Raw genomic sequence first — 22,080 nt, forward strand, 5'->3', positions numbered from 1 at the left:
AACAGCAGAGAGGAGCAGGTTAGAGTAGAGCTAACAGTAAAGAGGAGCAGGTTAGAGTAGAGCTAACAGTAAAGAGGAGCAGGTTAGAGTATAGCTAACAGTAAAGAGGAGCAGGTTAGAGTAGAGCTAACAGTAGAGAGGAGCAGGTTAGAGTAGAGCTAACAGCAGAGAGGAGCAGGTTAGAGTAGAGCTAACAGCAGAGAGGAGCAGGTTAGAGTATAGCAGGTTAGAGTAGAGCTAACAGCAGAGAGGAGCAGGTTAGAGTAGAGCTAACAGCAGAGAGGAGCAGGTTAGAGTAGAGCTAACAGCAGAGAGGAGCAGGTTAGAGAAGAGCTAACAGCAGAGAGGAGCAGGTTAGAGAAGAGCTAACAGCAGAGAGGAGCAGGTTAGAGTAGAGCTAACAGTAGAGAGGAGCAGGTTAGAGTATAGCTAACAGCAGAGAGGAGCAGGTTAGAGTATAGCTAACAGCAGAGAGGAGCAGGTTAGAGTATAGCTAACAGCAGAGAGGAGCAGGTTAGAGTAGAGCTAACAGCAGAGAGGAGCAGGTTAGAGTATAGCTAACAGCAGAGAGGAGCAGGTTAGAGTAGAGCTAACAGCAGAGAGGAGCAGGTTAGAGTAGAGCTAACAGTAGAGAGGAGCAGGTTAGAGTAGAGCTAACAGCAGAGAGGAGCAGGTTAGAGTAGAGCTAACAGCAGAGAGGAGCAGGTTAGAGTATAGCAGGTTAGAGTAGAGCTAACAGCAGAGAGGAGCAGGTTAGAGTAGAGCTAACAGCAGAGAGGAGCAGGTTAGAGTAGAGCTAACAGCAGAGAGGAGCAGGTTAGAGTATAGCTAACAGTAAAGAGGAGCAGGTTAGAGTAGAGCTAACAGCAGAGAGGAGCAGGTTAGAGTAGAGCTAACAGCAGAGAGGAGCAGGTTAGAGTATAGCTAACAGCAGAGAGGAGCAGGTTAGAGAAGAGCTAACAGCAGAGAGGAGCAGGTTAGAGTATAGCTAACAGCAGAGAGGAGCAGGTTAGAGTAGAGCTAACAGCAGAGAGGAGCAGGTTAGAGTAGAGCTAACAGTAGAGAGGAGCAGGTTAGAGTAGAGCTAACAGCAGAGAGGAGCAGGTTAGAGTAGAGCTAACAGTAAAGAGGAGCAGGTTAGAGTAGAGCTAACAGTAGAGAGGAGCAGGTTAGAGTAGAGCTAACAGCAGAGAGGAGCAGGTTAGAGTAGAGCTAACAGCAGAGAGGAGCAGGTTAGAGTATAGCAGGTTAGAGTAGAGCTAACAGCAGAGAGGAGCAGGTTAGAGTAGAGCTAACAGCAGAGAGGAGCAGGTTAGAGTAGAGCTAACAGCAGAGAGGAGCAGGTTAGAGAAGAGCTAACAGCAGAGAGGAGCAGGTTAGAGAAGAGCTAACAGCAGAGAGGAGCAGGTTAGAGAAGAGCTAACAGCAGAGAGGAGCAGGTTAGAGTAGAGCTAACAGTAGAGAGGAGCAGGTTAGAGTATAGCTAACAGCAGAGAGGAGCAGGTTAGAGTAGAGCTAACAGCAGAGAGGAGCAGGTTAGAGTATAGCTAACAGCAGAGAGGAGCAGGTTAGAGTAGAGCTAACAGCAGAGAGGAGCAGGTTAGAGTATAGCTAACAGCAGAGAGGAGCAGGTTAGAGTAGAGCTAACAGCAGAGAGGAGCAGGTTAGAGTAGAGCTAACAGTAGAGAGGAGCAGGTTAGAGTAGAGCTAACAGCAGAGAGGAGCAGGTTAGAGTAGAGCTAACAGCAGAGAGGAGCAGGTTAGAGTATAGCAGGTTAGAGTAGAGCTAACAGCAGAGAGGAGCAGGTTAGAGTAGAGCTAACAGCAGAGAGGAGCAGGTTAGAGTAGAGCTAACAGCAGAGAGGAGCAGGTTAGAGTATAGCTAACAGTAAAGAGGAGCAGGTTAGAGAAGAGCTAACAGCAGAGAGGAGCAGGTTAGAGTAGAGCTAACAGCAGAGAGGAGCAGGTTAGAGTATAGCTAACAGCAGAGAGGAGCAGGTTAGAGAAGAGCTAACAGCAGAGAGGAGCAGGTTAGAGTAGAGCTAACAGCAGAGAGGAGCAGGTTAGAGTAGAGCTAACAGTAAAGAGGAGCAGGTTAGAGTATAGTTAACAGTAGAGAGGAGCAGGTTAGAGTAGAGCTAACAGTAGACCCCTATATGGGGAACTATTTGGGTAGAGGATAGCTGTAATATGGGTTGGGAGTATAGGGGTAGTGACAGGACTATGGACGTGTGAGAGTGAGCGTACCTACCTGGGGGACGGATCCATCAAAGCCTTCCCTGTGGATGACCTCCTGGAGATTGTTCAGCAGAGAGGAGTAGGTCTCTGGCATAGGGCTGGAGAGAGGGTGGAGAGGAGGGGTAAAGAGAGGGAAGAGAAAAGGAGAAAGAGGGATGGAGGAGGAGAGGAGAAAGAGGGAAGGAGGGAGTAGAACATGAGGTTATTGCAGGACAGGTATCAAGTCTCAACAGACGAAGTCAAATGCTCCTTATCCCCCATGACGGGGCTTTACAATGACCACTAGAGCAGATGAATATAATGGAGGAGCCTTATCAAGAGATTCAATTCATTTATTCAGGTAATCTAATTAAAACCTGGTGGCCTGTCAGCTCCCTGAGGGTCCGATTGGAGGTGTAATGACACACACAGACACACACACACTAGCTGAGAAAGGTTATTTAATGGGTTGCTGGTTACGATTGGATGGGCACAGTGTTTGAATGGTTAATGAAGGGTAAGATGTGCACCATTGACAAGGGACACAAGTCACTCACAATAGATCTCTGCCTTTCCCTAATAACCACAAACCACCCTAACATAACCTCCTGCCAAGTCAACCATGTGCCAACATCATGGCCAGGGTAAAGTTTTACACAGAAATCCTTCCTTAAGATCAGCTGGCTGTAGTAACAACCACTGTCCATTGAGTCTTACAGTAGGTCGTTACGCTAGCCAGCAATTACAGGCTAACAGAACTAAAGAACATTCTTACCCACAGGGGAACAGACAGACACACACCAGCCAGACAGCAGGCACATATACACATGCCTAAAGAAACACCAGGCAGACACAGTACACACTTCCTCATATAGCTACACATAGAACAAACATATTGCCTCCGATTGTTCATCATTAACAAAAACAATGGCACCTTCTGACCCTGCAGGGGTTCATAGCAGAACCATTCCACCAGCTTTCCTTCCCTCCTCCTGGAGTCAGAGGCAGCCCCGGGCTGGCTTCCTCCACTTGGTGGCCATTGTGTTTGAGGGCATTGTGCTTCGTCCGCCCCCACTGGGCACCCTCCATTCAGGTGGTGCTGAGGGCTAGGTGCTTAGCCACGGGGGCTAGCGCATGTGCTAATTAGTATCATACTCAGGGAGGCCACATTAGCTCAATGCTACCTCCCTCCTCCTCCACTCTAAGGAGAAAGGAGAGAGAGGGGAGGCTTGGTTTTCAACAACAGGGGCTGTATCACCTAGAGAGCAATTTGTGCCAATTATGCCAGCGAGTGAAACGGAGCAATTTAACAGCCAGGGTAGCAACATGGGGTGGTGGCCACGTGCAAGAGGGGAGGCTAGGGAGTGAGAATGTGTGTATGTCTGTTTGTCTGTCTGTGTGTGTATGTCTGTCTGTGTGTTTATGTGAGCAGTGCAGGTATAGTTTCCTGCTGACCAGCTGTCATGTTGTCTGGCAGATCAGTGTTCTATTCAGAGAACCTGATGGGCAGTGCCACTATGATGGCAATGCCACTGTCAGACTTAATTACTAACCCACAGAACGACAGGAGAAGGATGGATTCTGTCTAACAACGTAAAGGACAAAATAAAAAAGATTTCCTATGACAATGATTTTACTCAACACTGCTCAGTGATAGTGAATATGAGTCAACTGAAATTGGCCAGACACACTCACTCACGTTTGCATGGTCCAGAGTTAAAGGGTGTCTGTTTGCAGACATGAAAGCAGAGGGGTTCTATAAAACCTCATCTCCGCTCCAGATTGGCCTGTTTGCCAATCGTGTCTGACTCGGTATCTGACTGTGTGTGTGTGTGTATATGCGCTTGTGTGTGTCTCACCGCTCTCTCTCATGTAAATAGTGTGCCTGACCTCTGAACCCTAAGCACACTCAACGATGAACAAAACAAACTCACAGCAAACGGTCCCTCTACATTCACCACTGCTGAATGTCTCATCTCAGCCAACTAGCCTTCCTACCTAGAGACTGCCCCTGTTTTTATACATGCTTAACCAGCTGGTTATAAACATCAGACACTGACCATAATAGACCATCCCGATCTGATGGGGGGGGGTTTAGTTAGAGTAACTGTCTAAGCATTGCCCATCTACAATTACTCTTCACACTGTAGGTTAATCCCAACCTAATCCAAAAGCTTCTCTAAGACATGACAATAGTGTCCCTTAGATGCTTCCAAAACGTGATACGTATACTACTAGATATGTGTCAATGTACGGTTGGCTCCTCAGGTTGTAGGGTGAGCTTCTCAGGTTTTGACTAAGTTCTCACAATATATTGTGTAAATAATACTGAGCACCATGAAGAGATAAGGGTGGGGTAGTGTTCAGGGGTTGCCGGGTTACCTCTGGCCGGGGGTGGTGGCGGTGGGTGATGTCACAGCGGTGGAGTGTTCTGGAAGGTAGAAGCCGTGGCACCTGGCCGCCTGGCAGATCTCAGGGTCCATTGTCTTGGAGACGTCGTAGTAGTGTCCGAACCTCGACGAGGACGCCAGGGCCGTCTGAGGGTCAACAGTTAGTGTTGAGAGAAAAGCCGTGTCCATTTGACACTGCTGTTGATCACATTGCAACTAGGGTAGATAATCCTACTTCGTAAGTGTGAAACGTCCTCACTTTCAACAAGTAGAGTATGATAACTTTAAATAGATGACTTGCTCATAGTTCATACAAGTGTTTCAAAATCCTGTTTGATGAAATTAAAACTTGAGTTTTACAACCAGCATGTTAATCATGTCTCCACATAACCGTCCACTTGTGGCTGTGAAAACAGCCGTGCCGGTCTGAGGGAGAGTGGAAGGATGTTTTCTCCTGGGTGAAAGGGAGAGTTCTGTAGCCCTGCTCTCCCCAGTGAAAGCAACCAGGGGCCCCATTGTCAGACGGGCTCTTAAATCTACCACTAATCTGGATTAGGGCCCCCAGTGTGCCCCTCTCCTGACAGGATGGGCGGGGGTCAGTGGCTCATCTTCTCTTTGTAAGCAGGGGGGAGAACCGCTTAGTGTTCCAGGCCGGCCCCGGACACCTCACCTTTGATCTGATGTCTTCATTGGACAGGGCAACGCGGAGAGGGTTGGCAGGAGAGGTGTGTAGGGGGACTCAGGGAGTGAATTTGGGATGTAAATCCTCTGGCTGGAGCTTATTGACAGTTTGGTTTGTAAAGTCTGGTTTTGGGAGGGTGGGGAAGGGGGAGAGGTGAGGGAAAGACACAGAGATAAAGACGTTTCCAGAGAGAGACAGAGAAAGAGAGATCTCCAGGGACTTGCTGTGTGCTGTTAATCCACATAGCGATGTGGATTATAGCCTGGGCAGGGGAGAGAGGGGAGGAGAGGAGGATGGAGGGGGTCACCATTCCTTAGAGTGGAAGAAAGAGTGTATTGCCAGCGCCCCTGGTAAGGGGATAGACAGGGATTTAAGAGGGGACAGATCTGGGTTATGAGGGTTAAGGCGGGTGGCGTGCCATTAGATGGGCTGCAGGTACCCTGGTTTCCCAGGCTAGGCAGGGTGTGTATGTGTGTGTGTCGACAGGCCCCACCTAGCAGCAGCTAAGTGTGAGTAATCTCCACCAGCTCTGAATGGAGAGGCTAGGAGTTTAGGAGCTGATGGATTTAGAGGTGAAGACAATAGTCACCCCCATAGAACCAAGAGCTAGACCTGTGACCCCATGCCTTGACTGCCTACACACACACATTTACCTGTACTTTTGGCAGGTGCTGGTAGCGCCAGGCGATCTTCATGGCGTCCTGACTCTCAGGGTCACATGACTTTGCCTGGTCCTCCACTGTTTTGGGGCTGGCGATGTCATCCAGGATGGGGGCGGGGAGTTCCTACAGATAATAACACAATTGCATTGTTTATACACTACTCTATTTTATTCAGTCTTCAGGTTGTATTGTGTGGAATTCAGCATGATGGCAAATAATATGAATCAACACATACATTTTGTGTTACTGTGTGAAACAAGAGTCCTTGTCATGTAGTAGACTAGGAAGCTGGTGTATATGAGGTGTCATGTTGTTTTCTCATTAACAGTGGCATGTCCCTCCAGACAGAGACACAGAGGTTAAATCAATTAGTAGACACTGACTAGACAGGTCTCGGAGCACATCTCTCAGAGAGCTGACTGAGTCTGTTACAAATGGGATGGAACCTGAGAGGAGGGGGACTGTCTAACACACACACACACACACACACCTGAGTAGACAGGTTTAATAAGCCTCGGAGAGGGGGGAATGGAGAGAGAGAGATGGAAAGAGATTGCGAAAGAGAACGAGAGATAGAGAAAGAGGGAGAGAGAATACAACCCATATTTATGTTTATTTATTTCCCATTTTTTTAACATAATGACATTTGAAATTCTTTATTATTTTGGAACTTGTGTGAGTGTAATGTTTACTGTTCATTTTTTCATTGTTTATTTCACTTTTGTTTATCCATTTCACTTGCTTTGGCAACGTAAACACTATGTTTCCCCTGCCAATAAAGACCTTAAGTTGAATTGAGACAGAGACAGAGATAGAGCTAGATAGAGAGACTGACATGGAAAACACAGGACTGAGCAACCTGCCCTTCAGAGTTCAGACGCAGACAGTCCCCTCAGACACCTCCTCTAACACGCACTTCACTGTAACACACACACACACACACACCAGCTTGACCTTCATTCATACACATCTCACGCACGTCAGACACATAACTATGACGTAGGCTACACCAACAGTCTGGTCAAAACAACGTCGAGCCCAGAAGCATGGTGTAGGGTTGCAAAGCACCACCAATATGACCAGTTCAAACCAAAGCTTCTAAATCTAAATCAAATAGAATTGTTTTCATCACATGCGCCGAATACAGCTGGTGTAGACTAAACATTGAAATGCATGCTTACGAGCCTTTCCCAACAATGCAGAGTTATTAAACAATAAAAAACATAACAGTAACAGGGATAAAATAAAATACACATGAATGGACCTACAGTGCATTCAGAAAGTATTCAAACCCCTCACCTTTTCCACATTTTGTTATGTTACAGCCTTACTATAAAATTCCATTTTAATAGTGAAGACATCAAAACTATGAAATAACACATATAGAATTGTGTGGAACCAAAAAGGCGTTAAACAAATCAAAATATATTTTATATTTGAGATTCTTCAAAAGTAGCCACCCTTTGCCTTGATGACAGCTTTGCACACTCTTGGCATTCTCTCAACAAGCTTCACCAGAAAAGTTTTCCAAAAGTCTTGAAGGAGTTCCCACATATGCTGAGAACCTTTTGGCTGATTGTCCTTCACTCCGTGGTCCAACTCATCCCTAACCATCTCAATTGGGTTGAGGTCAGGTGATTGTGGTGGCCAGGTCATCTGATGCAGCACTCCATCAATCTCCTTCTTGGTAAAATAGCCTGTACACAGCCTGGAGGTGTGTTGGGTCATTGTCCTGTTGAAAAACAAATGATAGTCCCAATAAGCCCAAATCAGATGGGATGGTGTATCGTTGCAGAATACTGTGGTAGCCATACTGGTTAAGTGTGCCATGAATTCTAAATAAAATCACAGAGTGTCACCAGCAAAGCACTTCCACACCATCACACCTCCTCCTCCATGCTTCACGGTGGGAACCACACAGGCAGAGATCATCCATTCACCTACTTTGCGTCTCACAAAGACACAGCAGTTGGAACCAAAAATGTCAAGTTTGGACTCATCAGACCAACAGACCGATTTCCACCGGTCTAATGTCCATTGCTCATGTTTCTTGGCCCGAGCAAGTCTCTTCTTATTATTGGTGTCCTTTAGTAGTGGTTTCTTTGCAGCAACTCGACCATTACATTTTTTTTTCCCCTTTACCTCCCTTATATCACCTCATTTGCTCACATCGTATATAGACTTGTTTATACTGTATTATTGACTGTATGTTTGTTTTACTCCATGTGTAGCTCTGTGTCGTTGTATGTGTCGAACTGCTTTGCTTTATCTTGGCCAGGTTGCAATTGTAAATGAGAACTTGTTCTCAACTTGCCTACCTGGTTAAATAAAGGTGTTCTCAACTTGCCTACCTGGTTAAATAAAGGTGAAATAAAAAAAATAAAAAAATGAAGGCCTGATTCACGCAATCTCCTCTGAACAGTTGAGATGTGACATGAACTCTGAAACATGTTAGCTCTAATGAACTGATCCTCTGCAGCAGAGGTAACTCTGGGTCTTCCTTTCCTATGGCAGTCCTCATGAGAGCCAGTTTCATCATAGCACTTGATGTTTTTTGCGACTGCACTTGAAGAAACTTTTAAAGTTCTTGAAATTCTCCGGATTGACTGACCTTTGTGTCAAAGCAATGGACTGTCTTTTCTCTTTGCTTATTTGAGCTGTTCTTGCCATAATACAGACTTGGTATTTTACTAAATATGTCCATCTTCTGTATACCACCCCTACCTTTTCACAAACGCATTAAGGAAAGAAAGAAATTCCACAAATGAACTTAAGTCACACCTGTTAATTGAAATGTATTCCAGGTGACTACCTCATGAAGCTGGTTGAGAGAATGCCAAGAGTGTGCATAGCTGTCATCAAGGCAAAGGGGGGCTACTTGAAGAATATCAATTATAAAATATTTTTTGATTTGTTTAACACTTTTTTTGTGTTATTTCATAGTTTTAAAAAGTCTTCAAAATGATCCTACAAAGTAAAAATAAACCCTTGAATGAGTAGGTGTGTCCAAACTTGAGTGCTACTGTAAGTAAGTATTCAGACCTTTTACTCAGTGCTTTGTTGAAGCACCTCTGGCAGCGATTAAAGCCTTGAGTCTTCTTGGGTATGACGCTACAAGCTTGGCACACCTGTATTTGGGGAGTTTCTCACATTCTCCTCTGCAGATCCTTTCAAGCTCTGTCAGATTGGATGGGGGGGGGGGGGGGTCGCTGCACAGCCATTTTCAGGTCTCTCCAGAGATGTTCGATCGGCTGGGGAACTCAAGGACATTCAGAGACTTGTCCCGAAGCCACTCCTGAGTTGTCTTGGCGGTCTGTTAGGGGGGGTTGTCCTGTTGGAAGGTGAGACTTTGCCCCAGTCTGAGGTCCTGAGCGCTCTGGAGCAGGTTTTCATTAAGGATCTCTGTACTTTGCTCCGTTCATCTTTCCCTCGATCCTGACTAGTCTCTCAGTCCCTGCCGCTGAAAAACATACCCACAGAATGAGGCTGCCACCACCATGCTTCACCGTAGGGATGGTATTGGCCAGGTGATGAGTGGTACCTGGTTACCTCCAGATGTGACATTTGGCATTCAGGCCAAATAGTTAAATCTCGGTTTCATCAGAACAGTGAATCTTGGTCTTGGTCACCTCCCTGATTGCTCAGTTTGGACGGGAGGATGGCTCTAGGAAGAGTCTTGGTGCTTCCAAACGTCTTCCATTTAAGAATGATAGGTCCTCAAGAACACAATGGCCTCTTCAATGCTACAGAAATGTTTGGTACCTTTTCCCAGATCTGTGCTCAACAAAATCCTGTCTCGGCTCTACAGACAATTCCTTCGACCTCATGACTTGCTTTTTGCTCTGACATGCACTGTCAACTGTGGGACCTTATATAGACAGGTGTGTGCCTTTACAAATACTGTCCAGTCAATTGAATTTACCACAGGTGGACCCCAAGATGTAGAAACATCTGAAGGATGATCAATGGAAACAGGATGCACCTGGGCTCAATTTAGAATCTCATAGCAAAGGGTCTGAATACTTACGTAAATAAAAGGTATTTCTGTTTTTTATTTTTGATAAATAAAACAATACAACCCCAGTGATGTACTGGGCTGTCCGCACCCCCCTTTGTAGTTCTTTGTGGTCAAGGGTGGGGCAATAGCCATACCAAGAGGGACGCAGCCGGTCAAGATGCTTTCGATGGTGCAGCTGTAGAACGTTTTGAGGATCTGAGGGATCATGCCAAATCTTTTCAGCCTACTGAGGGGGAAGAGGTGCTGCCGTGCCCTCTTCACGATTGAGCAGGTGTGTGTGGACCTTGTCATGTCCTTAGTGATGTGGATGTGAAGGAACTTAAAGCTCTCAACCCCCTCCACAACAGCCCAATTGATTTGGATGGGGGTGTGCTCTCCCCTCTTTATCCTGTAGTCCACGATCAGCTCCTTGGTCTTACTAACATTGAGGGAGAAGATGTTGTCCTGGCACCACACTGCTAAGTCTCTGACCTCCTCCCTGTAGGCTGACTCATCGCCGTTGGTGATCAGGCTTACCACCGTCGTGTTGTCAGAAAACATGATGGTGTTGGAGTCGTGTGCACCACACAGCCATGTGTGTACAGGGAGTACAGGAGGGGACTAAGCACACATCCCTGAGGGGCCTCCGTGTTGAGGTTTAGTGTCGGTTAAATAGGATTCCACATTCATCCTTGGCCTTTTGCATGTTTGATGTCTCGGAGGTCGTAGCAGGATTTCTTGTATGCGTCCATGTCCGTGCCTTGTTCATTGTAAGCGGTAGCTCTAGCCTTTAGTCCAGCATGGATATTGCCTGTAATCCATGGTTTTTGATTGGGATATGTTCTTATAGTCACTGTGGGGACAATATCGTCTATTCACTTATTAATGAATTCCATGACTGTTGTGGTAAACTCCTCAATGTTATCCGATGAATCCCACAACACATCCCAGTGTGTACAGCAACACATCCCAGTGTGTACAGCAACACATCCCAGTGTGTACAGCAACACATCCCAGTGTGTACAGCAACACATCCCAGTGTGTACAGCAACACATCCCAGTCTGTACAGCAACACATCCCAGTCTGTACAGCAACACATCCCAGTCTGTACCGCAACACATCCCAGTCTGTACAGCAACACATCCCAGTCTGTACAGCAACACATCCCAGTCTGTACAGCAACACATCCCAGTCTGTACAGCAACACATCCCAGTCTGTACAGCAACACATCCCAGTCTGTACAGCAACACATCCCAGTCTGTACAACAATACATTCCAGTCTGTACTAGCAAAACAGTCTTGTAGCCTCGCATCTGCTTCGTCCGACCATTTCCACATTGAGCGCGTCACTGGTACTTCCTGTTTGAGCTTTTTGTTTGTAAACAGGAAGCAGGAGAATGGAGTCGTGGTTAGATCTGCTGAACGGAGGACGAGGGAGGGCCCTGTATGCGTTTCTGTTGGTAGAATAAAAGTGGTCTAGAGTTTTATCACCCCTAGCGGTGCAGGAGACTTGTTGGTAGAAGTGAGGTTAAGTCTCACTGCCTTAAAGTCTCACCCACCAGGAACGCTGCCTCTGGATGAGCGGTTTCTTGTTTGTTTATGGCCCCATACAGTTTGTCGAGTACCAAAGTGGTGTTGGCCTGTGGAGGAATGTAGACAGCCGTGATAATTACAGATGAGAACGCTCTTGGTAGATAAGAGTCTGCAGCTTACCATTAGGTATTCGATATCAGGTGAGCAAAAGCTCCAGATTTCCTTCACACTTGAAGCAGCACACAAGGTGTTATTTAGGAAAAAACACACTACCTCCTTTTGTTCTTCCCGAAGCCTCCTTCCGATCCTGCCGCTGCATGGAGAATCCACCCAGTACTAGGTGCATAGCGTCATCATCCAGCCTCGTTTCAGTAGGGCATAACATTGCAGCATCTCCCGCGTTTACACCTGCGGTGTTTTGTTAGCCCAAGGAACAAAGGAATAGGGTCCAGTATGATCAGTGGAACAGCTTAGTCGGAGTTGAAGTCGTATTTGAAGTCGGAATCAAGGTTAGTAACTGTTGATCTGATGTCCAGAAGTACTTGGTGGTCATATGTGATAATAGTATTGTCTGTACAAAAAAGTCGAGAAACACAATAAAAGTTACTATATAGCAAAGTTGGGTTGGAACTTCTCCATTGGCACCATCTTTCTAGGGTCGCAGTTCAATCAATCGCAGAGGAAAGAAACTGCCGTACAGTTCCTGGCTCTGCAATTTTCCTTTTCTGCAACTGATTGAATTGGGGACCAATATGATTTGATTATGCCAGACCAGAGGCCTCCCTCCTCTCTTACTCTCCTCCTCTAACCCTTTGATATGTAAAGAGGGGGTTAAGTTGTGACCCCTCCCACTATCAATCAGTATGGGAGTTCCCCTCCTCCTGTGGTGCCGAGTGGGAAACAGCTTTAGGCGCTCTGCTCCCCTTCAGAATGATGTATCCGGAAACATCTCAACAATGCCCCCCCCCCAACACACACCACCCTCGAAGTCTGTGCACACAGTGGGACAGACTGACAGTATGAACGCACGCACACACACACACACCTGTAGGATGTCATTGGGGTGGTCCAGAGCAGACGCCACGTAGAGTTCATGTCCACACACCACCCCCTCTGCCAGGAAGTACTTGAACAGCATACGAGAGTAGCTGTCATATCGGTCCTCCTCTGAGAAACAACACACATAACGTAACGTTAGGTCCCACTGTCATAGTGTCCTCCTACCTACACAGAGAACAGCATCATTGACACAGATCCCTGCCACTTTAGTCTCAAAAAGGGAAGAAACAAATGACATTATAAACACATGTACACAGCATAGAGGTGATGAAGTTTAAATGTCTATCTACATTGACAGTAAAATACGCTGTTCACATAAAGCCACAGTGTTTCCCAAGGTAACACCTTACACCTGGATGAGCCTAATCACAACACAACAGATGGGGATCTGTCACACTACCTGTCTGGAATGGATGTAATGACCAGTCACTCTTAGTGAGGGAGGTGGGGAGAATGGACACGACACAGGGACACAGGTGTCATCTCCTGAACCAGAGCTCCCAATCATATGAGACGACAGCCACACCTCTCACAGAAAGGGGTGAGCCACACATCATCTCCTCCACCATCTTGAAGAGGGGATAGGACATCCTGTGTGGAGGATTCACCAGAGTTCTCATGGAGGTATGAGCCCCCTGTCAGCTAAATGACAGAGATGTGGAACTCAACCATGCATTCAGAGTCGGGAGTGTTTCTTCATGCCAATGAAATGACCGTTGTGTGTTTATTTTGTTGATGTGTGAGTCAAGTCAACTCATTTCAATGGTAGACAATTTCTTGACACCCAGCTCACTTTAATTCACTGTTGTTCTCTCAGGATTATGATGGTGATGATGGTCTTGTGTTTGTTGGTGTAATTCATATGAACACTATTCAATTCAGAAGTGACCGCTGGTTTAGGTGTGTAGAAAAAGGCATCAGGTGACATTTACATCCAAAAAGACGTGCAGTCTAAATGTCAAACACAACACAACAGTGAGACACCAGGCCTAATTCTAGTGGAACTCCGAGAGCTGTGTTTGCAGCTTCGGGACAAAAGAGACTAACACTTGGAAGAGCTTGCATTCTGGTCTAATTTACGTCTGTATTGAAGTCCTGAGTGACTGTGAGGACTAGTGACTAGTGAGTGAGGGACACATTCTACCACAGATGGCTACCTCAGACCACAAAGCACCCACCACCCAACCACAACGTAGGCCCACTTCCTACTTCCTTATTCTACAACCCCACATACCACTGCTGCTTCTTGTCACAGTCACAAACCACCATTTTGTAAAGCAGTCTCTGGCCTCTGCACACAATGGCAGACAGTGGGCACACACACAAAGGACAGTGACAGTTAAAGGTGACAGCCATACAGCTGACATCACATCCGACAGCTCGGGAATAACGCAGAGCCATCCAGGAACACCTGGGGAATGTACTTCCCTCCCAGACATTCCTGGCCTGTCTCCTCATTCCTCACCCATGATGGGACAGCTCCCGGGATGGCCCAGGAAATTCCCTGCCTCTTCAATTTGTCGTCGGTGGGGCTCCCTGTCCTCTTATTGATGGTTTTCTAGGTCAGCAGGACCTTTGTGGCTTTCAGCAGGGCCCACAAAGCCTCCCAGATGGGCCCTCTCCAGATGAGGCCCATTGTGCCCTGCCTTTCTATGGGAGCCCTTCCAAATAGAACCTGAGGGAGTCATTAGGCTGCTGAGGAGGAGGGGGTTGAGAAAAGAAGAGAGAGAGTGGGGAGTGACGGGGGGCGGGTTGGAGGGTTGAAGCAGTAGAGTCACCTCTTGGTGGGTTGTGACCACAGGACCCCACGACAGATCAGTCACTCTCTGAACAGTCAGAGGGGGAATTACTTTTTGTCTTAACAGGTTTTCCTTTTTTGGTGCTCTTTTTTTTGCTCATTTTGACGTGGGATCTTAAAGGGGAAGTGACCTCTAGGATTTGGCTTTTAACATGGAGATGGAATGGCCCTGTCTCACGTAGCTGAAGGGGGTGGAAATGGTGGAGTGGAGATGGTGGGGGAGGGGGGGGGTGGAGATGGTTAGCCACGCTTCAGGATTGTTTTGATCACGTGCACTCTGATATGTTCCAGGTAGCCTGCGAAAATAATCTAGACGCATTCACGGATACGGTGACTGAGTTCATAAGGAAGTTTATAGGAGATGGAGTACCCACTGTGACTATTCAAACCTACCCTAACCAGAAACCGTGGACAGATGGTAGCATTCGCGCGAAACTGAAAGCGTGAACCACCGCATTTAACCAGAACAAGGCACCTGGTTATATGGCAGAATATAAACAGTGTAGTTATTCACTCCACAGGGAAATCAAACAAGCTAAACGTCAGTATAGAGATAAAGTGGAGTCGCAATTCAACGGCTCAGACATGAGACGTATGTGGCAGGGTCTACAGACAATCAGACATGAGACGTATGTGGCAGGGAATACAGACAATCAGACATGAGACGTATGTGGCAGGGAATACAGACAATCAGACATGAGACGTATGTGGCAGGGTCTACAGACAATCAGACATGAGACGTATGTGGCAGGGAATACAGACAATCAGACATGAGACGTATGTGGCAGGGAATACAGACAATCAGACATGAGACGTATGTGGCAGGGACTACAGACAATCAGACATGAGACGTATGTGGCAGGGACTACAGACAATCAGACATGAGACGTATGTGGCAGGGAATACAGACAATCAGACATGAGACGTATGTGGCAGGGACTACAGACAATCAGACATGAGACGTATGTGGCAGGGAATACAGACAATCAGACATGAGACGTATGTGGCAGGGAATACAGACAATCAGACATGAGACGTATGTGGCAGGGAATACAGACAATCAGACATGAGACGTATGTGGCAGGGAATACAGACAATCAGACATGAGACGTATGTGGCAGGGAATACAGACAATCAGACATGAGACGTATGTGGCAGGGAATACAGACAATCAGACATATGTGGCAGGGAATACAGACAATCAGACATGAGACGTATGTGGCAGGGAATACAGACATGAGACGTATGTGGCAGGGAATACAGACAATCAGACATGAGACGTATGTGGCAGGGAATACAGACATGAGACGTATGTGGCAGGGAATACAGACAATCAGACATGAGACGTATGTGGCAGGGTATACAGACAATCAGACGTATGTGGCAGGGAATACAGACAATCAGACATGAGACGTATGTGGCAGGGAATACAGACATGAGACGTATGTGGCAGGGAATACAGACAATCAGACATGAGACGTATGTGGCAGGGAATACAGACATGAGACGTATGTGGCAGGGAATACAGACAATCAGACATGAGACGTATGTGGCAGGGTCTACAGACAATCAGACATGAGACGTATGTGGCAGGGAATACAGACAATCAGACATGAGACGTATGTGGCAGGGAATACAGACAATCAGACATGAGATGTATGTGGCAGGGACTACAGACAATCAGACATGAGACGTATGTGGCAGGGTCTACAGACAATCAGACATGAGACGTATGTGGCAGGGAATACAGACAATCAGACATGAGACGTATGTGGCAGGGTCTACAGACAATCAGACATGAGACGTATGTGGCAGGGAATACAGACAATCAGACATGAGACGTATGTGGCAGGGACTACAGACAATCAGACATGAGACGTATGTGGCAGGGAATACAGACAATCAGACATGAGACGTATGTGGCAGGGACTACAGACAATCAGACATGAGACGTATGTGGCAGGGAATACAGACAATCACGGACTACAAAAGGAAAACCAGCCACATCGCCTATATCGACGTCTTGCTTCTGGACAGGCTAAACACATTATTTGCCCGCTTTGAGGATAACACAGTGCCACCGACGCAGCCCACTACCAAGGACTGTGGGCTCTCCTCCTCCATGGCCGACGTGAGTAAAACATTTAAATGTGTTAACCATCGCAAGGCTGCCGGACCAGACGGCATCCCTAGCTGCGTCCTCAGAGCATGCACATACCAGCTAGCTGGCTGGTGTGTTTACAGGCATATTCAATCTCTCCCTATCCCAGTCTGCTGTCCCCACATGCTTCAAGATGGCCACCATTGTTCCTGTACCCAAGAAGGCAAAGGTAACTGAACTTAATAAATATCGCCCCGTAGCACTCACCTCTGTCATCATGAAGTGCTTTGAGAGACTAGTATCATGTAACCTCTACCTTACCTGCCACCCAATACCCACTTCAATTGGCTTACCGCCCCAATAGATCAACAGACGATGCAATCACCATCACTCTGCACACTGCTCTATCCCATCTGGACAAGAGGAATACCTATGTAAGAACATTGTTTATTGACTATAGCTCAGTATTCAACACCATAGTACCCACCAAGCTCATCATTAAGTTTGAGGCACTGGGTCTGAACCCCGCACCGTGCAATTGGGTCCTGGACTTCCTGACAGGCTGCCCCCAGGTGGTGATCCTTAACACTGGGATCCCACAAGGGTGTGTGCTCAGCCCCTTCCTGTACTCCCTGTTCACCCACGACTGCGTGGCCAAGCACGCCTCCAAATCAATCATCAAGTTTGCAGATGACACACCAGTAGTAGGCTTGATTCCCAACAATGACGAGACAGCCTACAAGAGGAGATGAGGGCTCTGGGAGTGTGGTGCCTGGAAAACAACCTCTCACTCAACACCAACAAAACAAAGGAGATGATTGTGGACTTCAGGAAACAGCAGAGGGTGCACCCCCCTATCTACATTGACGGGACCGCAGTGGAGAAGGTGGAAAGCTTCAAGTTCCTTGGCATACACATCACTGACAAACTGAAATGGACCACCCACACAGAGTGTGGTGAAGAAGGCGCAACAGAGCCTCTTCAACCGCAAGAGGCTAAAGAAATTTGGCTTGTCACCTATAACCCTCACACATTTTTACAGATGCACAATTGAAAGCATTCTGTTGGGCTGTATCACTGCCTGATTCGGAAGCTGCAACGCCCGCAACTTCAAGGCTCTCCAGAGGGTGGTGCGGGCTGCCCAACACATTACCGGGGGCAAACTACCCACCCTCCAGGACACCTACTGTAATCACTGCCTCACACATCGATTGGGGGGGATAAATTGAAGGGGAAGGCAATATATGCCTAATATCAGTTGATACATACAAATGACAGCTTTTTGAAATGTTTAAATTTCACCTTTATTTAACCAGGTAGGCAAGTTGAGAACAAGTTCTCATTTACAATTGCAACCTGGCCAAGATAAAGCAAAGCAGTTCGACACATACAACAGGAGATACCAGCCAGGCTACTTCACCTCACCAGTGAGCAAAAATACTGTACAGCCTGTAATGCTAGATAACAATAACACATACAGCAGAAAACTGTTATCCCAATCAACCAACATGGCTTTGAATTGAACACAACTTCCATGAATGCAGCTGGGGTACAGCCAGATGAAGTCAGGGTCAGTGGCTTGCTCTACGGCAGAGTGGCAGTTGGTCTACCTGGGACTGGAACCAGCTGCTCATTAGTCCATCTCCAAGATTGTTATTATTTCATATCAAAGCTTATGGAAGCATGAGATAAGTAATATTATACAGTTGAAGTCAGAAGTTTACATACACTTAGGTTGGAGTCATTAAAACTCGTTTTTCAACCACTCCACAAATTTCTTGTTAACAAACAAACATTTTGGCAAGTCGGTTAGGACATCTACTTTGTGCATGACACAAGCAATTTTTCCAACAATTGTTTACAGACAGATTATTTCACTTATAATTCACTGTACCAAAATTCCAGTGGGTCAGAAGTTTACATACACTAAGTTGACTGTGCCTTTAAACAGCTTGGAAAATTCCAGAAAATGATGTCATGGCTTTAGAAGCTTCTGATAGGTAATTTACATCATTTGAGTCAATTGGAGGTGTACCTGTGGATGTATTTCAAGGCCTACCTTCAAACACAGTGCCTTTTTGCTTGACATCATGGGAAAATCTAAAGAAATCAGCCAAGACCTCAGAAAATAAATTGCAGAACTCCACAAGTTTGATTCATCCTTGGGAGCAATTTACAAATTCCTGAAGGTACCACGTTCATCTGTACAAACAATAGTACGCAAGTATAAACACCATGGGACCACGCAGCTGTCACAAGAAGGAGACGCATTCTGTCTCCTAGAGATGAACGTACTTTGGTGTGAAAAGTGCAAATCAATCCCAGAACAGCAAAGGACCTTGTGAAGATGCTGGAGGAAACAGGTACAAAAGTATCTATATCCTATATCGACATAACCTGAAAGGCCGCTCAGCAAGGAAGGAGCCACTGCTCCAAAACCGCCGTTAAAAAAGCCAGACTACGGTTTGCAACTGCACATGGGGATAAAGATCGTACTTTTTGGAGAAATGTCCTCTGGTCTGATGAAACAAAAATAGAACCGTTTGGCCATAATGACCATTGTTATGTTTGGAGGGAAAAGGGGGAGGCTTGCATGCTGAAGAACACCATCCCAACCGTGAAGCACGGGGGTGGCAGCATCATGTTGTGGGGGTGCTTTGCTGCAGGAGGGACTGGTGCACTTCACAAAATAGATGGCATCATGAGGTAGGGAAATTATATGGACATATTGAAGAAACATCTCAAGACATCAGGAAGTTAAAGCTTGGTCGCAAATGGGTCTTCCAAATGGACAATGACCCCAAGCATACTTCCAAAGTTGTGGCAAAATGGCTTAAGGACAACAAAGTCAAGGTATTGGAGTGGCCATCACAAAGCCCTGATCTCAATCCTATGGAACATTTGTGGGCAGAACTGAAAAATCGTGTGCGAGCAAAGAAGCCTACAAACCTGACTCAGTTACACCAGCTCTGTCAGGAGGAATGGGCCAAAATTCAACCAACTTATTGTGGGAAGCTTGTGGAAGGCTACCTGAAATGTTTGACCCAAGTTAAATTTAAAGGCAATGCTACCAAATACTAATTCAGTGGATGTAAACTTCTGACCCACTGGAAATGTGATGAAAGAAATAAAAGCTGAAATAAATCACTCTCTACTATTATTCTGACATTTCACATTCCTAAAATAAAGTGGTGATCCTAACTCACCAAAACATTACATTTTTACTTGGATTAAATGTCAGGAATTGGGAAAAACTGAGTTTAAATGTATTTGGCTAAGGTGTTTGTAAACTTCTGACTTCAACTGTATTCACCTAGGGAGCCCGAGACCAGTGATATTATATACACCTAGGGAGCCCGAGACCAGTAATACTATATACACCTAGGGTGCCCGAGACCAGTAATACTATATACACCTAGGGAGCACGAGACCAGTAATATTATATACACCTAGGGAGCCTGAGACCAGTAATACTATATACACCTAGGGAGCCCGAGACCAGTAATACTATATACACCTAGGGAGCACGAGACCAGTAATATTATATACACATAGGGAGCCCGAGACCAGTAATATTATATACACCTAGGGAGCCTGAGACCAGTAATATTATATACACCACTCTAAATTGCTCTAAAATGTGAGTTTTTTTTCTCTGCAAAAGGGGGGTAAATTATCACACAAAATAAAAAAGGTGGGTAAAATGCATTTACCCTCCATTACACTACTGTTTGTCATGCCAAACATGATGGGGGGGTGTGGCTTAGAACAAACACATCTGACTGCCAGGCTAGGTTACACACACCTCAACCAATGAGGGCCAGATCATTCGCTCTCTGGGTGATCGGAAGGAACACAACTTATCTACCGGTTATCAACAACTTATCTACAAGGGTGTATTGTTTTAAGGGACTTGGATGGCAGGTGTCAGGCAAAACAGCTTTCTGCTTGTTTGTCAAAAACAAGCAGGGCCCTCTGCTAAACCCACTAAAGCAAGTGAGAAGCACAGGTGAAAGGTAATCTAAGTGATAAGGACAATCTAATGCCATAGCATTGCCTTACACCAGTCTCGGGTACTTTCAGGTGGAGATAGTGACTGCAATAATCCCTGGGTTCTCATTCGAAACATTGACGACGGCGCGGCCAATGTGTATAACAGTCCCGACGCTCTGTCTACACATTAATACTCTTAGCTTGGACTCTTGGAACTTTACAATGTTTTGGAAACTTTTGAAACTTTACTTTCATACCATTGAGAAATATTAAATTACTATACACCTTTTTAACACGATTAAAATGTTAATGTTACGACTTGTTTACAGAAGAGAGACCTGTTCAAATTAGCTATCTAGCATGTCCAATCACCAGTGTGTAACGGAGGAGGGACGCCCTAGAATGCCCTATAGAACAGTATCGCAATTGAGAATCGATTCCCGTTTAGATAGAGTATTTGTCTGTTTTGGCTGTCAGTTTATGTCTGAACATAAGGTTATTGGATATTAAAAGGAGTAGGTTACCTAGGCTAGTACATCTTGGACATGGTACAGTAGTACCTCTACTCATAAATGGTCTAAATGTACACTGGAACATGTAGAATTCGACTTACCTATGAGTAGAAGGGTTCCAACTGCTAAACCACCACCTAGTTCAAGAATAAAAAAATATCACAAATAGGTCGATTTTTGACACCATCACCACATCATTTACAGATAACCAAGTGTAGCATAGACCTGACATGCAAGGTGATTCATCAAGAAAGCTGGGGGGGGCATGATTTGGGGGGATTTTCACAACATTTCATCCATAGAATGGTTCTTTTTGAGGACTGATTGTTAAGATATGTTTTGTCAAATATAGAGAACTAATATTTGCATATTTTACATTTTGTCCTTACATAGGCCTGTTAACTGTTTGATATGTAGACGTTAAAAAGCAAAAATTACTGCTTGCTCTGTGGTCCCACAGGGAGAGCAGGCTTTTGAGCCAGCTCTAACTAATCAAGCTCATTGTTGAATAAGTGTTGGACTGGAACAAAAACCTGCAAACAAGTTACGAGTGCCCAGTACCATGACTGACGAATACTCCAGAGCCAGCTGACAACCATTACTATGGCGTGAAGGTGTGCAGGTTGTTTCAAATGGGGCACACGAATTATTGGTGACGTTACATTAACGTTATAATAAATAACGTGAAGCTAGCCGGCTACCTTCATGCGACTCAGTGGTTGAAGACATGCAGTTGAATAGTGACAGCATTCCTTTAAAACTAACTAAATTAAAATAATTATTATTGTTAGATAGTTTAATCAATCAGAAAAAGCAAAACTCGCGTTAGCTAGCTGTCGACACATTCGTGGCAGACTGACCAATCACGTAGTCGAGAGATGTGACACCAGTCGAAACAATAAGTTGCCCGTTTTGAATCGAAGGTCTTGTGCCAGGTATTGAAACTAGTTTGCTTCGTGATTTCTTCTGAAAACTGGTGGTATTGCACGGTAAACGGTCCACGGTGGGTTTACCCACGCTCATCTTGGGGGCCGCCATGTTTTTTCCCCCGTGGTGACGAATGTTGATGTTTTGAATTACATCAACCCAATCAGAGCTGGGATTGCTCAGTCGCTACCAATCACAGAAGCAGTT

General features: G+C 45.8%; 1 protein-coding gene across 1 annotated transcript in view; it reads right to left on the reverse strand.

Annotated features, from left to right (window-relative positions):
• Positions 1 to 22,005, reverse strand: part of LOC139411716 (elongator acetyltransferase complex subunit 4) — a 112,192-nt gene extending 90,187 nt beyond the window's left edge. The window contains exons 1-6 of the mRNA XM_071158390.1: positions 21,807 to 22,005; positions 21,048 to 21,083; positions 12,529 to 12,650; positions 5,943 to 6,074; positions 4,600 to 4,754; positions 2,252 to 2,336 (exon numbers count right to left, since the gene is read on the reverse strand). Coding sequence (XP_071014491.1) covers positions 2,252 to 2,336; positions 4,600 to 4,754; positions 5,943 to 6,074; positions 12,529 to 12,650; positions 21,048 to 21,083; positions 21,807 to 21,984 — 708 coding nt within the window. The 5' untranslated portion in view covers positions 21,985 to 22,005. The remainder of the gene's footprint in view (positions 1 to 2,251; positions 2,337 to 4,599; positions 4,755 to 5,942; positions 6,075 to 12,528; positions 12,651 to 21,047; positions 21,084 to 21,806) is intronic.
• Between the last annotated feature and the right edge of the window lie 75 nt (positions 22,006 to 22,080).

The sequence above is a fragment of the Oncorhynchus clarkii genome, chromosome 6 (assembly GCF_045791955.1).
Source record: "Oncorhynchus clarkii lewisi isolate Uvic-CL-2024 chromosome 6, UVic_Ocla_1.0, whole genome shotgun sequence".
Lineage (NCBI taxonomy): Eukaryota > Metazoa > Chordata > Actinopteri > Salmoniformes > Salmonidae > Oncorhynchus > Oncorhynchus clarkii.